Raw genomic sequence first — 16,936 nt, forward strand, 5'->3', positions numbered from 1 at the left:
TGGATACTCTTTCGAGAGCTCTCTTGCCTGTGAGACATAAACAACTAAAACACAATTGAATGGGAAAGTCAAACTTTTGACTGGTGGTACTGTATGTATCATGGCAGGGAGCCCATACACCTATCAGCCCCTTGATAGACACAGACAGAGCAGAACAGGTGGAGACTGGTGCTGGGAACAAAAAGAATAGCAAGTAAGTAAGTCCAACTTTATCTCTATATGGCGTCCTTCATAGCACGAATGCACAGGGTGCTTTACATCAAAAATAAGGGATAAAATGGGTGAAAAGAAAAGCACAAACAAAGCAACACTCTTATATACGGTGATCGATGAGCGTATCGATGACCATCACTTTTTGCAGCATGTTGTTGAATGTCTTCAGCTGCCGCAGGAAGAACAGCCTGTGCTGGGCCTTCTTGATGGTGGAGGTGATGTTCTCTGCGCACCTGAGGTCCTGTGAAATGTATTAACCCCAGAAATCTGATTGACTCCACAGTGTTAACTGGGGAGAGTCACACATGATAAGCTGGGAAGTTGGGGCTGGGCTCCTCCTGAAGTCTGCTACCATCTCTTTTCAGCTCAAGTTTTCAGCTCCAGGTTTCTGGCTGCACCAGGAAGCCAGGCTGTCAACTTCCTTTCTGTAGTTGAATCCAATGAGGCGTGTGTCGTCTGCGGACTTCAGGAGTTTGATAGAGAGGTGGCTAGAGGGTGTGCAGCTGTTGGTGTAGAGCGAGAAGAGTAGAGGAGAGAGCACACAGCCTTGTGGGGCTCCAGTGCTGATGGTCCTGGTGCTCCGAGACAAGCTTGCCCAGCCGCACGTGCTGCTTCCTGTCTGTCAGGAAGTCAGTGACCCACCTACAAGTGGGCTCAGGTACGCTCAGCTGGGACAGCTTGTCCTGGAGAAGAGCTTGGACGATGGTATTGAATGCGGAGTTGAAATCCACGAAGATGCTGGAGGATGAAGTGGAGCTCCATATTGACTGCGTTGTCTACAGACCTGTTGACTCTGTATAGGCGAACTGCTGTTGACACTGCTCAGCTTTGACTTGCAGCTAGACACCCAAATGGTTTGTTTGTAATGATTTGTGTCTTTATTCATATTGTCACCTTCAACCAAACATCAACCATAATATTACTGTGGACTAGGCTAAATAATACACATAGGCCTAGTTTTTTTTTTTTCACCATATCATTGAAACCCCATACAATAATATACAATACACAGCAATGGGAAGCAGAAGCTAAATTACTCAGCAAGTCAAAATGTCATCCAATTAGATATAGGCTAGGTACAATGGTGAAGCTGTGTAGAATGACATTATTGTAGCATACAGTACATGAAAGAGTCTTTTTACAATTGTCAGGATATGATAGACCTCCATCTAAAGTCCATTATGGCCATTTATCACAACTCTCATGAGACTTTCAATTGATGTCTGAGTGAGCAGAAATGAACAGGTAGTAGCTAGGCTATTATCCATGTTTCTAGGTACTCTCGGCATCGTATTGTATCCTCCTGATTGCTCTGATGGACAGGTTACACAAAGGCTCTCTGTATTATTGGTAGCCTAAATAGACAGGCAGGAAGAGAAATCAAAAGGGGACAAAAATAACGGTGAGAGGGTTTAGGAGGCAGAGAACCGGTAGATCTAAAAGAGGAAAAGAGAGGGAGGACGAGAAGGAGGACAGAAGGAGATTAAATCAAGTGCAAAGGAGGGAAGACGGAGGACAAGGAGGATATGGATGTTTCTATTAATCTAATTTATGTTCATTTGCTCAGACAAACTTGCAGACATATCGTGAGCTTAGAATTATAAGGTTCTATCTCCGTTTAGGGTAGTTCAGAGATATTGAGCGTCAAAGTTTTTACATTCCATTATGTTCTGTGAGATGGAACCGTTGTATTTTATTAATTACTAACTCAAAAATGTCAACATTTTAAAAACAACACCACACAGGCATTAATAAACACCTAATGGATCAGATTATGTAAAAAAAACTCAATTTTGACAAAGAATGGAGATAGAACCTTATAATTCTAACTTCACGATAAGTTACAGACTTAAGACATGAAGTTTTACAGGGAGCGGTGGAGCGAGAGATGAGAGACAGGAAAAGAGAGGATGTCACACAGAGAAAGGAGAATAAGGTAGACCTGACTGAACCCGTTGTTTGGATACAGTTGTTTACCAAAAGGCAATGGCGTGCGGAGGTGGGGTTGATGAATAGCACAGTCGAGAGACAGCGGTAGAAGAAAAAGCTGTTGGGAAACAAAATAAAGGAATCTTTTTAGAAATGCAAGGGTTCTGAAAGAATATTTTGTCTCTCCAAGTTTGGTCTTGAGAGATTAACAAAAACACTGAGGGAAGATTTATATTTAGCTGATCACCAAAGAGGAAAGAACCTAAAGAAGAAGGATGCCTCTGATTAAAAGACTGGTAATTGAACCAGATAATGACCATTTTGTTTTTCTCTTCCTTCCTTTCTTTCTTTCCTTGTTCCTTCTCATTTTTTATTTTTTTTCTCCAACCTGGATTAGGCCTACATTGAAAGTACATATGAAACTGTTTCGCCTCTGAGAGGGGAAAGTATATCCCCCCCTCTCTCTGGTGATAGATTGCTCTGTCCGTGGGTCAGTGATGATGAAGCGAGGAGAAAGAAAAGCACATTACAGCCCCACCTCCCCCCGCCTCCCTCCTCCATGATATGCCTCATTTTGTGTACTTTCCGTTAATTTGTTTATAAGATGTTTCCAATATATTGCCAAAAGGAAATGGTAGGAAATGGTATTATTTCTCAAATAATTTGTTCTTTTCATTCCGTATTTTAACCTTTTGAAGGGTATTATTAACCCACTACCCCCCCCCCCCTCTCTCCTCTCTCTCTCTCTCTCTCTCTCTCTCTCTCTCTCTCTCTCTCTCTCTCTCTCTCTCTCTCTCTCTCTCTCCCTCGCTCTCTCTCTCTCTCTCTCTCTCTCTCTCTCTCTAGGCACAGTCTCTCTCAGTGTGTTCCTAGTTTCTCTGGGATTGACGGTATGTGCTGTCTGGCTTGTTGCTCTGTGTGGCGTCTGCACCTGGTGTCAACGCAAACTGGTGAGTGTAATAATCAGATCACACAAGTTGAATAATGACATCGTCGTATCATGTTGTTTTTGAGATTTTAGACAAGGTCAACGTGCAGTAGTACACCTTGCAACCACCTTTCTGTATCCTTGCATGTGCTCGTTGCTGAGACACACAAACGCTCGCTCGCTCACTCGAACCCACTCGCACACTTGTGCAGGCATGCCCCGCGTCCTCATAATAGAAGTGCCAGATAGTGTGAGAGAGAGGTGTCAAGTCGTAGGTGTTGGTTATTGCAAGAGACTGTGAGAGACAGAGACAGACAGAGAAGAGAACAGCTGATGGAGAGAGTGATCGAAACTCTCTCTCTCTCCGTAACGGTTCACTGTATTTGTGCCCCTCTCTGTAACCAATGTCATTAAAATTGTATAGTTGGTCACCCAGGTAATTAGAAGTGATTAATAATTAGCTGTTTGGTGGTGTTCTCCTCATTTACAGGAAAGGCAGAAAACATTTTGGTTTGGGAAAAAATGGTTGATTTAAACTATTTTTAATGCAAGGTCCTTTGACAATTGAGTGTGTCATATGCATAATGCATAATTGAGTGTGTCATATTTTAGTGAGCAACGGCTAACAGTACATGGAGTCACGGAGGGTCATTAATGAGATGAGTGGGCGGAAAAGGTGGAGGAAGGGACAGGTTGCGGGCCACAGCCCCTGAGGAGAGGGTGACCTCCTGGTTGACTCACTTCCGAAATCTCCACGGCACACACCTGACATCTCCTAGGCACACCTGACAGTGGACGGAGCTGAGGAAGAGAGACCTGCATTCCTCACCAATCTCAATATTGACGATGGTCCCTCTACAGTCAGGGAGTTTGCCAAAGTGAAATTCACGCTGAAGCAGGGAAAAAGCGCTGGGCTGGACAGCATTCCCCCAGAGGTCCTTAAGAACTGTGATCTTGATGACATCATCGAGTGACATCATCTTGATGACATCATCGAGCGACATCATCTTGATGACATCATCCTGGAGTCTTGCAACCTTGCTCTGACGGAAAAACAACCAGCCTGGTATGTGGTCTCTCTCTGACATCATCCCAGTGCCCTAAATCCGGAGATCTCTCGAAAACCAGACAACTACTGACGCATCAGTCTATTAAATTAAATTAATTTTTGCCATTTAGCAGACGCTTTTATCCAAAGCGACTTACAATTACGAATTACAGGGACATTCCCCCTGGAGTAACTGAGGGCTAAGTGCCTTACCCAAGGGCACACTAGTAGTGGTGTGGCTTCAGGCGGGATTTGAACTCACAACCTTCCGATCCCAAGTCCAACTCACTATCCACTAGACCACCACTACCCCCTGACACAGTCTGACACAGATGTACAACCGCATGATACTGAACCGCATACGGTGCGTCATCGACCCTCACCTGAGGAAAAAAACCCAAATGGTTTTCGAGAGGAGAGGACCTCCGTGGCCCAGATCTTGGCCTTAAGGAGAATCATCGAGGAGGTGAAAAAGAACAACCTGACTGCGGTACTGTGCTTTATCGATTTCAAAAAAGGCATTTGACTCGATACACAGAGGCTCAATGGTGAAGATACTTAAGGCCTACGGTGTCCGTCCCAATCTACTCCGGGCCATAGAGACCATGTACACGGGTACAAGAGCCAAGGTGATGACCCCCCCAGATGGCAACAGTGAGGAGTTTGACATCCTGGCTGGGGTGTTGCAAGGGGACACCCTGGCCCCCTTCCTCTTCCTCATAGTCCTAGACTATGCACTCAGGAAGGCCATCTGTGGATGGGAGCAGGAACTCGTAGTCCTAACGGACCTGGACTACGCGGACGACATCAGCCTGCTCTCCGACCACTTAGAGCAAGCACAGGAGCTCCTGTGCAGAGTGGAGACAGAGTGTGCCATGGTTGACCTTCGGCTAAATGCCAAGAAAAACGAGGTAATGACCTATAACATCCTCCCGGACCATCCACCTCTAATAACAACAGGAGGCATTGCTCTGAGGGAAGTCAATGACTTAAAATACCTGGGCTCATGGGTCAACTCGTCCGAGCAAGACTTCACTTAAAGTGAGGAAGGCACTTGTCTGGAGGGCCCTGAACAGCATGGTCAGTGTGTGGCACACCAACCTCCCACGACAAATCAAACTCAGCTTCTTCTATGTAACGGTAGATTCCATTCTCCTATACGGCTGTGAATGTTGGACCCTGAAGCCTAGCCTGCAGAAGTCCCTAGACATCGACAAGAGTGAGCAAGTTACCAACAAGCATCTGTATGGGGGGTCACCAAGGGTGAGGTGAGAAAATATTAGTCAGGAGAATGAGGCTGGCAGGCGCCAGAGACACCAGGGAGACACCAGAAGATGCCAGCCAGCAAACTGGTGCTGTTGGAGCCAACACACGGGCATCGATCACGAGGGCGTCCCACACTAACGTACGTGGATGTACTCAAGAAAGATGCAGGAGCGGAAAGTACCGGAGAGCTAGCCAGATGGATGGAAGATCGGGATGACTGGAAGTGCCGATGGAGGGCTGGAGCCTATCCTGCAGAAGTCCCTAGACATCGACATCAAGCATCTGCATGGGGGGTCACCAAGGGTGAGTGATAAAATAGTAGTCAAGAGAATGAGGCTGGCAGGTCACTGCCAGAGACACCAGGAGCTGCCAGCCAGGAAACTGATGCTGTGGGAGCCAACACACGGGCATCCATCACAAGGGATCGCCGATGGAGGACGTCCGAGGACGACCTAGAGAGAGAGAGAGAGAGAGAGAGATTTCCTACTTCTCCTCTTGATATCTCATCTCCTCAACCTGTCATTTAGTCTGAGTGTGATAGCCACAAGCATTGGTTGATATGCTGTACGTCCATAAACATTCACATTCAAGGACATTAAAATACAAGCCCTGAGGATAGCATGAAGCATGGACTTATTTAACATATTCTAGTTAAAGATATTGTCAAACCTCTTGAGGTAACATTTCAGTTTCTTACAAGCTTGCATGGAGGATTGCACATCAGCAAAGAAAATATCCCCCATAATAAATGGCTTGGATAAAAGTTGCATTACTGTGCACACATGGGTTTCTTTTTTTATTTATTTATTTATTTATTGATGATTCCATTGTATTCCACAGTATGTTGTCTGATCCTGTGTGTGTGTGTGTGTGTGTGTGTGTGTGTGTGTGTGTGTGTGTGTGTGTGTGTGTGTGTGTGTGTGTGTGTGTGTGTGTGTGTGTGTGTGTGTGTGTGTGTGTGGGATGTGAAAGATATTGGTAGTGAAGGACCTTGGTAGTGAAGGATCTTAGGTAGTGTGAGAATGTGAAGTCAAAATTCAGAGAGAGATGAGGCTATGAGGTTATGTAAACATGGCTTTCAGCCCTGAAGTGTGTGTGTGTGTGTGTGTGTGTGTGTGTGTGTGTGTGTGCGCGTGCGAGCGTGTTTCTTTGAGTGTGTTTGTTTGTTTGTTTATTAGGATCCCCATTAGCTAATGCCGTGTGTGTGTGTACGTGAGTGTGTGTGTGTGTACGTGAGTGTGTGTGTGTGAGTGTGTGTGTGTATACGTGTGTGTGTGTGTGTGTGTGTGTGTGTGTGTATATGTGCGTGTGCGTGTGCGTGTGTGTGTGTGTGTGTGTGTGTGCGTGCGCAGCGTGGGACTGCCTGTCACCGGATTCCGTTCTCATGCTAATGATTCATATGCTAATGTGAACATAACTGTGAGCTATTGGCTGCTGCCTGAGAAACTGTGATTCTGCCCGTGCATTTGATCTCCTCTGGAAATACTCTTCCCCTGCTCCCTCCCTCCCTCCCTCCCTCCCTCTACCCTCTCTCTCGTATTCACGGAGGGCACTGAGCTGAGGTTGATAAAACATGCAGGGGACTGACTTCATCTGTGAATGGGTGGTCGTAAAGTGAGCTAGAGATTGTAGCATACGTAAAAGCCAGCGTTTATGTGGGACATGCCCTCATAGGCTATTTGTTACTGTTATTATGCACATATCTGTTGCTGTCGGTTACAAGTGAGATATTCGCTTTGTAGCTTTAGCAGCCTGCAGCAAGGTTCATTAAATGCGAACAGACAGACTGCTCTACTGTTGTTAGCTTGGTCACACCTGAGTGTAACTCGAGCCTTTTTCGTCTTTATTGGATAGAGATTAGGAAAGTAAGGAGGGGAGGAGAGGGCATTGGCCAGATTCGAATGAATGCCGACATACAGTACCGGTCAAAAGTTTGGACGCACTTCCCCCAATCGATTGAATGGGAAAGTGTGTCCAAACCGAATGGGGAAGTGTGTCCAAACTTTTGACCGGTACTGTACATGTACCAGTGTGGACCATGGTGCTTGACCACTGGACTACCTACCCCAGGCCACAGTGACTCAAGTCTAACAGCGTCAACATACAGTACACCCACCCAAGCCCACCCTTTCCTACTCTGCAACCGCATGATACTCTGCATCTCTCTGTGTGTTCACCCATACCCATACATCTCTCCGTCCTTGCGTTACAATATTATGTATTTTTCCCCTCTTCACTTCCTCCTCACCAACTGTCGCTTTTTGCATTCGTCCTTTTGTCACTTTTATCTCTATGTCCTTGTCGGTAGGTCTCTGTCCTCTTTGTTTCTCTGTCTCCTTTCTTTCATACCCTACCTGTTTACCCTTTGGAGACCTTGCTTGTCTCTGTCTTATCTTCCATATACGCCTTCCGTTTTTTTCTTTCGTCCTTCCGTTCTCCTGCTGCTGTCTCTGTGTAGCCAAGCAGAATGATGCATTTCCTTATGAACGAGACGCTTCATTCCGAGTGAGATTTCTTCCTACCGTCTCCTCTTGCTATCTCATCTCCTCAACCTGTCATTTAAGTCTGAGCGTGATAGCTCCACAAACATTGATTGATATACTGTACGTCCATAAACGTAGGCATTCACATTCAAGGACATTACAATACAAGCCTGTGGAAAGACATAGACGGTGGAGACATAGATGGTGAAGTTATAGTCTTAAGGCCCAGTTCAAATCTAGGATTCGCAACACGACGCAACTCGAGTTGCAGCGGTTCCGAATTACCCTGCGCCGGCGGCAGTTGCGAGGCGTCGCCAGCGATTTGACTTGTCAAGTCTCAGCAGAACGTCCGGATTAATTGGAACATCTGCCGAGTTGTTTCTCTGCAACTTTCTAAAACTGACCGGTTGCGTTGTGAATCCTTGATGTGAACTGGGCTTTAGACACCCTAGCATGCATACAACAAGCAAGTTGACGCCTGACCAACTGCCAACTGACTCACTGGTGAAGCACTGTTGACGGATCACATCGGTGATGACAGCTGGCGAAATGGGGAACGAGTCAGCACTCAATCAAAATGTTCTGACCTTTATTCTGACTAGGTAGTAGTGAGGATTACTCACCGAATCCACTGCACTGCAATGTTTTTGGCTTGACTAGCGAGTGTGTCATTCATTTTTCTTTTACATTTTATTGAATAAAACTCTCAACATTTGGTTGGTTGCCGACTTGTTCCCCCGTAATAATAATAATGCATTTTATTTCTGTTGCACTTTTCATTCAAAAGAATCTCAGAGTGCTACAGAGTTTTATTTTTTTAATGATTTATAGTTTTTATTATTTTCAATAAACAGACAATGAACAGACATACATCACAAGTAACAGTTGACGTTGGACAATAAATTAAAAAGACAAAAAATAGACACAACAAAACATGAAGGTGATGTACAGCAGTGCTACAGAGTTTAAAAAAAAACATAATAAGTTAAAAACATAATAAAAAAAATTTAAAATTAAAAAAGCAGCCGTCACATATACAGTACATTGAGAGAGAAAAGGAAAGATCTGTAACACTTCCATTAAGGTTACTGGTTCATCCTCAATGTACATCGGTTGGTATGTACATTATTCATAATAGGAACAGGTAAGTGCTCCTACACACGCTCACTATGTGTGCATCTACCCAAGCTCACTCTGGCTATAACTTATTGTCCTTGCTCTGACATATAGAATTCTTTCCAAAAATGTATTATCAATTAAAGCGTTCCCTTGAATTATCTATTCAATTAATCTTTTTATCTATACAGCCCTAGGAGAAACCCTGTATTGCATGCCCTATATAGGACAGTTCCAGAATTGGAATAGACATAACAAGAAATTGAGGTTATATTTATCACATGATAGTCAGTAGATGTTCCAGAATTGTAGTAGACATAACAAGAAATTGAGGTTATATTTATCACATGATGGTGGTAAAAGCCCAGCAAATGGGGAGAGGAAGATGAAGACATCAGGAACAGGTCTCCTGGGTCGATTACGGCAGGGGGGAGGGAGGGTGGGTGGGAGTGAGGGTGGGGCAGAGCGAGGGAAGGGGAAAATGGGAGGGAGAGGAAGGAGGATGGAGGGAGGGAGGGTGGGAGGGAGGGAGGGTGGGTGGGAGTGAGGGTGGGGCAGAGCGAGGGAAGGGGGAAATGGGAGGGAGAGGAAGGAGGAGGGAGGGAGGGAGGGAGGGAGGGAGGGAGAGGAAGGAGGAGGGAGGGAGGGAGGGAGGGGTGTTGGCGGGCAGAGGACTGCAGCTCCTATCTAACTGTCTTTATTTGGGATTCTGTTTCAACCCCCTCATGCTTTCACTGTAGCTCTCTCTCTCTTTCTCTATATGTGTCTCTCTCTCTCTGTCTCTTTCTGTCTCTCTCTCTCTCTCGCTCTTTCTTGGCTGCCCCTCCCACTCGCTCATCATACACAGCCTCTGCCTTTCTTTCTTTCTCTCTCGTGTCTCTCCCTCCCTTTCTCTGTTCCTCTCACTTCCAGCTATGTCTTGTATCTTCCCCTCCCTTCCCTCTCCTCCAAGCCTTCTGAAGATTTTATGATAGTGTTAAATGATAGATGAGCTGCACTTGATAGCAAAGTCTTGACTGTTAGAAATCTAGCCTCCTCCAAGTCTGTGTTTGTTGGAGAGAGGTTAGGACACAGAGCTAAAGCCAGAACTCTGCTCCTCTGTGGTTCGTGAAGGGCATTTAACCCTTTGAGGCACAAGCTATGCAAACCCCTTCTAATGCACAACATCATGGGCCAAATATAACTCTTATGAATATGAGGAAATGATATTCATTTCCTATGTTACGTCATGCATGGCTGAGTGTTTGCTATATCTTAATATAAAATATTAAAATCAATTTCCGAATCTGAATCAGAATTCTTTTTTATTCCTAAGTATATTCGCACTTACAGGAAATGTACTTGGTGTGGTTGATGCATAGGACATAAAGATACAAACAACAATATAATAAAAGACAACAATGTAATAAACAACACTATATAAGTAAAAATAGTGACAGAAAGGGGCAGTAGAACAATGATTATGTAGGCTGGGAATTAGAGTATGTAAAACGAATATAGATTACTTTGTCAGTGTGTGTGTGTGTGTGTGTGTGTGTGTGTGTGTGTGTGTGTGTGTGTGTGTGTGTGTGTGTGTGTGTGTGTGTGTGTGTGTGTGTGTGTGTGTGTGCGTGCGTGTGTGCGTGTGTGTGTGTGTGTGTGTGTGTGTGTGTATTTTAGCAGTGATTTGGACCAAACAATAATACATTTAATAATTTGAAATATGTTTATTTGTCACTTTGTCACAAATAACATACACATATCACTGATAACTGATAACACTGATATTGAACTATAGTCTAACCGTAGTGAACTGTAGTGAACTATAGTGTAACCGTAGTGAACTGTAGTGAACTGTGTTGAATGTGACCAGATAAAATAAAACTAAAACTGACGGAATAGAATCACATGGGTGCAGCTCACACTGCCCTCTCAGTGCTTCCATCCCTCAATGTCACCAATGACAACCGCATGTCTGTGCTCCCTCACACACACAGGCCTGGTGCTCTGGGAACGCCAGCTGCTGACTTCTCTGTCTTTGGCAACTGGGCGGATATCTTCCTCTTCACTTGACCCTCCTGTCTAATGTCCCCCTGTGACTGGGCGGTGGCTGCTGCATATTTTGTTTTTCATTTCATTTCATTTTTTCATTTTCGTCTTCTCATCGCCTCTGTATAATATGTTTGGGGAGGATGTGTGCCTCTTCACATTTTGGCATGGAAAAAGCTCTTTGCCCTGCTCCTCCTTGATGAATAGCCACCGTGCAGCGGTCACACCTCCCATGTAATCGGGCTGTTGTGCACTGAGGGTGGCAGTTGGTAAGAGTGACAGTTGGTGACAGGGTTGCCAGATGGGGGCGTGTTCCCGCCTAATGGACTACTTTGGATCACACTGGGCTGGGAAAAAAAGCATTTGGGCAGGTTGGGCTGGAAAAATAGCATTTAGGCGGTAATGTCAGTGCCTGAAAGTTACAAAATGTGTGAAGTTAAAAAAACACACACCCTAGTAGCTACGTACAATGTGCAGGTTTTTTTATTTTATTTGACAAACATCATTGGCAACAGACATACCGTTTAGTAGCAGGAGATGGGCCCCTACTGTCCAATACTAATTAGCGGTTTTCTGACAATATAGGTTTTGGGATGGTTTTTGGTGGATTTAGCGGTTTTTAAGACTGTGGTTAGGCAGGGAAATTGTCTATCCCATCTGGCCACCCTGGTTGGTGAGGGTGTTAACTTCCAGCACATCGTGCCAGAGCACCGTTGGGCCACCTGCTGCTGTGTTCTCCGCTGACATGAGTAGGTGTCGAACCGTACGATAGCGTTTCTGACCCCGTGTGGAGCATCAAAGGGTTAAGCTGCGGGCAGGCAGCAGTAATGTGGAGTGGCGATGTGTTCCCACTCACTCTGCCTTAACGGCTTTATAATGACACTTTCAAAGGGAATCACATTAGCTATTTTTCAGTCTGTTTGAAGAGGTGTAAAAAAATTATAAAAGTGAACAACAAGCAACCGAATGAATAAACAACCACTGCCAGCTGTACTCTCAGGGTGTGTGTGTGTGTAGCCAGCTGTACTCTCAGGGTGTGTGCGCTCGATGTTTGATGTGTCAGTTGTTCTTCAATGGCTTATGCCACGCTTGCATGCTCACATTTTATAATCAGTGTCCTGAGTACTTATCGGTTCCACATTTTCCATGACAACTTCACTCTTGTGATCATAGATAAGTCAATACCTGTGTGTGTGTGTGTGTGTGTGTGTGTGTGTGTGTGTGTGTGTGTGTGTGTGTGTGTGTATGCGTGTGTGTGTGTGTGTGTGTGTGTGTGTGTGTGTGTGCCTTTCGCTCTGGTGTAGGGCTCATTGTTGTGGAATGGGTGGAATTTGAGTCACCTTTATATTCAGAGCTGGCTGTACGTCTCTGCATGGAATAATTGTTCATATTTTACAACCCTGATGGTTTTCTAAAGGCGCTGTAATGAATGCTCTGCTGGTAAAGTGTTTTCAGATGTAAACAGCAATCAAGACAAAAGACTCAAAGGCTAACTGCCATGGACAAGCAGGAAATGATTTAACACCATCTCTATTCCCTCCTTTCCTCTGTCTCTCGCTCTCTCTTGCTCTCTCTCGCTCTCTCTCTCTCTCTCTCTCTCGCTCTCTCTCCCTCCCTCTCTGTCTCGCTCTCTCTCTGTCTCTCTCTGTCTCGCTCTCCCTCTCTCTGTCTCCCTCTCTCTCTCGCTCTCTCTCTCTGTCTCTCTCTCTCCCTCTCTTTGTCTCTCTCTCTGTCTCTCTCCCTCTCTCTGTCTCTCTCTCTCTCTCTGTCTCTCTCTCTCTCTCTCTCTCTCTCTCTCTCTCTCTCTCTCTCTCTCTCTCTCTCTCTCTCTCTCTCTCTCTCTCTCTCTCTCTCTCTCTCTCTCTCTCTCTCTCTCTCTCTCTCTCTCTCTCTATGTCTCCAGGGGAAGAGGCACAAACCTGGGGTGGAGGCAGCGAGCACCCCAGAGTCCGTGCGCGGCCGAGGGGAAAACAAAGCCATCAAGTAGGTGTTGGCCGCGGGGGAGCGAAGGGGAAGGAGCTCTCAATAACAGTTCTCGCATCCTAGTGTACTCTCTAACTCCCTAAAGCAGTCTCACAGAAACATTCAACATTTGTTCCAGACAGTTTCGATATGCTTAGGTTGTCAGGTCATTTCAAAACGCTGGCAGACATCTTCAATATTATTTTGAATACTAACAAAACCCTAAGAGAGCTTTTCGAAAAAGACACAGACAGCCTAAAGATGTATTTCCTCTCGTAATCTGTATGTCATGTTTAACTGAAGTAGCGGTAGTTATCTTGTTGTTTAACCTAGCACAGTCAGTGTGGTCTTTTGCAAGCTCGAAAAACAACCTGTTCGCTAAGTCAAGGTAAAGTCAAGGTAAACTTTCTAAACATTTTAGACAAAAGCAAGCTTCAAAATAACTCATCAAAAATGTAATAGCCTCCAACCGCCAAACAGAAATGCTGCATAAATCAATTCTTTTCAGGACGGCTCTTTTGGACAGTTTGTCATCTTTCCACAGAATGATATGACAGTTCTGGGTCTACCGTATCTCCTCAGTTAAAGGCTGGAGAGACACTGCAGTTTTGCTAATAAATTGGTAAACATTACAGCTCGCTGAAAAACAAACATTGAGAACCTAGGAACAAACAGCTTACAACACTAGATGCAAGCGATCATGCCCCATCAATCCTGCGGTTTGTTGATTTTGTGGTTACAATACTACTTCCTGCTTCTTTTTGACTTTGTTTAAATCCTAAACAACTAAAGTAGGTATGTATATCATGTAAGTCACTTTAAGTGGGTCTTTAGATTACGGTAGATTAGATTAGATTCAACTTCATTGTCATCGTCAGAGTACAAGTACAACACAACGAAATGCAGTTTAGCATCCAACCAGAAGTGCAAAAGTAGCAGAACAGTGAGCAGAACTTTAAGTAGCTAGAACAGCCCAGGCACTTCTTTAATACCCACTTGAGTCTGACCGCTTGAGAAGAAGAAGACAGTCTGGGGGAGTCGTGGGTGTGTTTGTGTAAATGAATCTCACTGCCAGCGGGGAACGCTGGGCTGGCACAGGGTGGCTGAGCTTAGCTCCAGCTACACTACAGCAAAGTAAACAGGGGTGAGGAAGAGTACCAAGGAGCTGGTGGCTGCTCAAATAAAAAACAATAATCCTCACCCCCCACCCTCCAGGGATGTAGAGGGGAAGGAACACATTTAGAAAGGAAAATAGCTCTTGTCCTTTTTAGTGTAGGTTGTAGAATTCTCTCCTAGTATCTTGGAGCCAAGAGGGAGAGAGTAGTAGTGATAGTGTGCTCAGTTTGACAGGCCGGAGATAAAGGCACAGGCATTAAGTGCCTATTATTAATAATAATCGGAGCATATTAAAGGCGAAATGTATTGTCACGGCACACTTAAGTGAATTAAGTGAAAATGAAGCGCTTATCTTGCTGATAAACTACTAGTCTTGCGTATACTTTAAACCTTAACGTTCTTTATTCATTAGACAAAAGTTGCTCCCCTTATCTGATGTGATGTTGATATATACAGCAGGAGGCTATAATAGTTGTCCATACTCAAAGTTGACCAACCTAACTTGATCAAGCACTGGACTAAGTATTGAGCTTAACCTGTAGCCTATAACAATAGAACAATAAACCACTAAGACACTTAAACATCTCCAATCTTAACCTTAGTGGATGTGTTCATTTGGGTGGTAGCTGTTCATTTGTTATTATGACACTGTATCACTCAGTGACTGGTATCTGTGAGGATGGTATGTTCTAACATGTGTGATGTTGTTATTGTAGCATGTTGTTGAACTTCCTCCTTCGTGGTTTCAGCTGAACTGCCCAAGGCCTGGTGGTGGCTGACTCTACTCCAGCTGGCCAGCACTCCTCTCTCTCTCTCTCTCTCTCTCTCTCTCTCTCTCTCTCTCTCTCTCTCTCTCTCTCTCTCTCTCTCTCTCTCTCTCTCTCTCTCTCTCTCTCTCTCTCTCTCTCTCTCTCTCTCTCTCTCTCTCCCTCGCTCCTCATTCCTCTTTCTGTCCCCCCATTCTCTCCTTTGCTCTCCATTTATCTCCCCCCTCCCGGTCTTTTATCTCTCCCCCTCTTATTTCTCTCTCGTTCTTTCTCTCTCTATCTCTGTCCACAGTATATGTATGGTTCTGTGTAACCCACCTTTGTCGTAGTGTGATTAATTTGTTTGCCGACATATATGATATATGTGACTGTTTTCTAATCCCTTACACAGAGTTATAATCTGGAATGCACTATTGATATGTTCTCTGGGAGATACAGTACGCTGGCTCACAGAAACCTTGTATATTACTCACGGTTTAGGTCCCTGCTTCCACATTTGATCCTTAACTTTAAGATTTAAATATTTTGTACCTTTGCACATAACATTATTTCTTCTCTCTGAAACGGTATGATCAACCGTGTAATCCTACTGGTAAAATACCTCTACTTCAATTTTATACACCATATAACGCATATTAGAGATCGTAAATCACCTGGATTTGAATGTCGACTATTCACCTATTTAACAAACGCTCTGAGTTTCTTTGTGTGACCTGTCTCTCCCCAAGGAAACTCTTCTCGCTTCACTCAACTGTGATTTTGGTTGTTCTGCTCTGATCTTGTCTGTCACTGAAACCCCTCCCTCCTGCTCTACTGTGATTGGCTGTGCTGCTCTGACCTGTCTCCCTCTCTTGACAGCGACCTAGACAGGGACTTTTGGAATAACAATGACAGCAGCAACGTGCAGCAGAGATGGAGCTCCTACCCGCCCAAGGAGTTCCTCTTGAACATGTCCCCCTATGCCCCGTACGGAGACCCTCGCCTCACGCCCAAGTGAGTCTCGGTTGTCGGCTGGTAAGGGACCCCTCTCTCTGTGCAGGGCTGTAACGAAGGGGGGGCGGGGTAGGGGTGGGCGGGGTAGCGGGGGGGGGAAGCCAACCCAACCCTTTCATATTGAGCTCTGTGTACCTCAAACCCTCCACAACATCCTCAGACCCGACTCAAAACTGAACATTTTAGACACACACTTAACTTAACTTTGCATTCAAGAGATTCCATCCACGTGCCGTGCATGTCTACCTAGGGGCGTCGACAGTGCAGTACACATAGTTTTCCAGTCCACCTGCATGCGTCTCCTCCTCTCCTCCACACGTGGAAGAGAGGGAGACTGGATGGAGGTCAGCCGTGATGTCTCCTCCTCCTACCACTGGTCTTAACGACTCGATCGAGGCTATTAAGTCTTAATCTCTAAGAGTGTTCCCAGGATGCATCAGTTATTCTTGTAATTGGAGGAGAGGACACTAATAGACGCAGGTGCTTGCTTCATGGTGTGCCAAGACTGAGGCTGCCCATGTACTTTATACAGCACCAGTCAAAAGTTTGGACACACTTTCCCATTCAGTTGAACTGTACGTACTATTAATTATACCGTACACACGCCTTAGTCTGTACCATCAGGGCGCACACATGCACTCGCTGCATTATCTTTTGTGACACAAGAACATTCAGTACACAAACACCCATCGTAGCCGTAGAACACTAGACTCAGAATGCAGGAACACTAGACTCACATTATGCTACATTCTATCAACCAAAAATGAGGAGACAGCCCCCTATTCCCTACAGCCCTGCCAGTCTCACTAACCCTTAACCTCTAACCCCTCACCTCCAACCCATGGAGTGCTACCATGGAGACGGACAACCCTCAGTCCCCCCTAACCCCCCCCCCCTCCCGCCCCCCCCCCCAAACTTAAGGGCACCCAAGCGTGACATGACCCCCCCCTCTCCTCTTGAACCGCCATCCTCGGTTTGTCACAGAGGGTTGACCGTTTAATTATTTATTTTTTATTTATTTAAAGCTTCTGTTCCTCTTTGGTCGCTGTTGTTGTTGTTAGTTGTTGTTTGTTGTTCTGGGCAAACC

The 16,936-nt window shown here is 45.2% G+C and overlaps 1 protein-coding gene across 1 annotated transcript in view; it reads left to right on the forward strand.

Annotated features, from left to right (window-relative positions):
• Positions 1 to 362: 362 nt before the first annotated feature.
• syt7b (synaptotagmin VIIb) overlaps positions 363 to 16,936 on the forward strand; it is a gene marked incomplete at both ends in the record, with an annotated part of 59,144 nt that continues 42,570 nt past the window's right edge. The window contains 4 exons of the mRNA XM_080528089.1: positions 363 to 456; positions 2,989 to 3,092; positions 12,915 to 12,994; positions 15,715 to 15,849. Of these exons, the coding sequence (XP_080384215.1) occupies positions 363 to 456; positions 2,989 to 3,092; positions 12,915 to 12,994; positions 15,715 to 15,849 (413 nt within the window). The remainder of the gene's footprint in view (positions 457 to 2,988; positions 3,093 to 12,914; positions 12,995 to 15,714; positions 15,850 to 16,936) is intronic.

Source organism: Nansenia antarctica, assembly GCF_963989245.1.
Source record: "Nansenia antarctica genome assembly, chromosome: 4".
Taxonomy (NCBI): Eukaryota; Metazoa; Chordata; class Actinopteri; order Argentiniformes; family Microstomatidae; genus Nansenia; species Nansenia antarctica.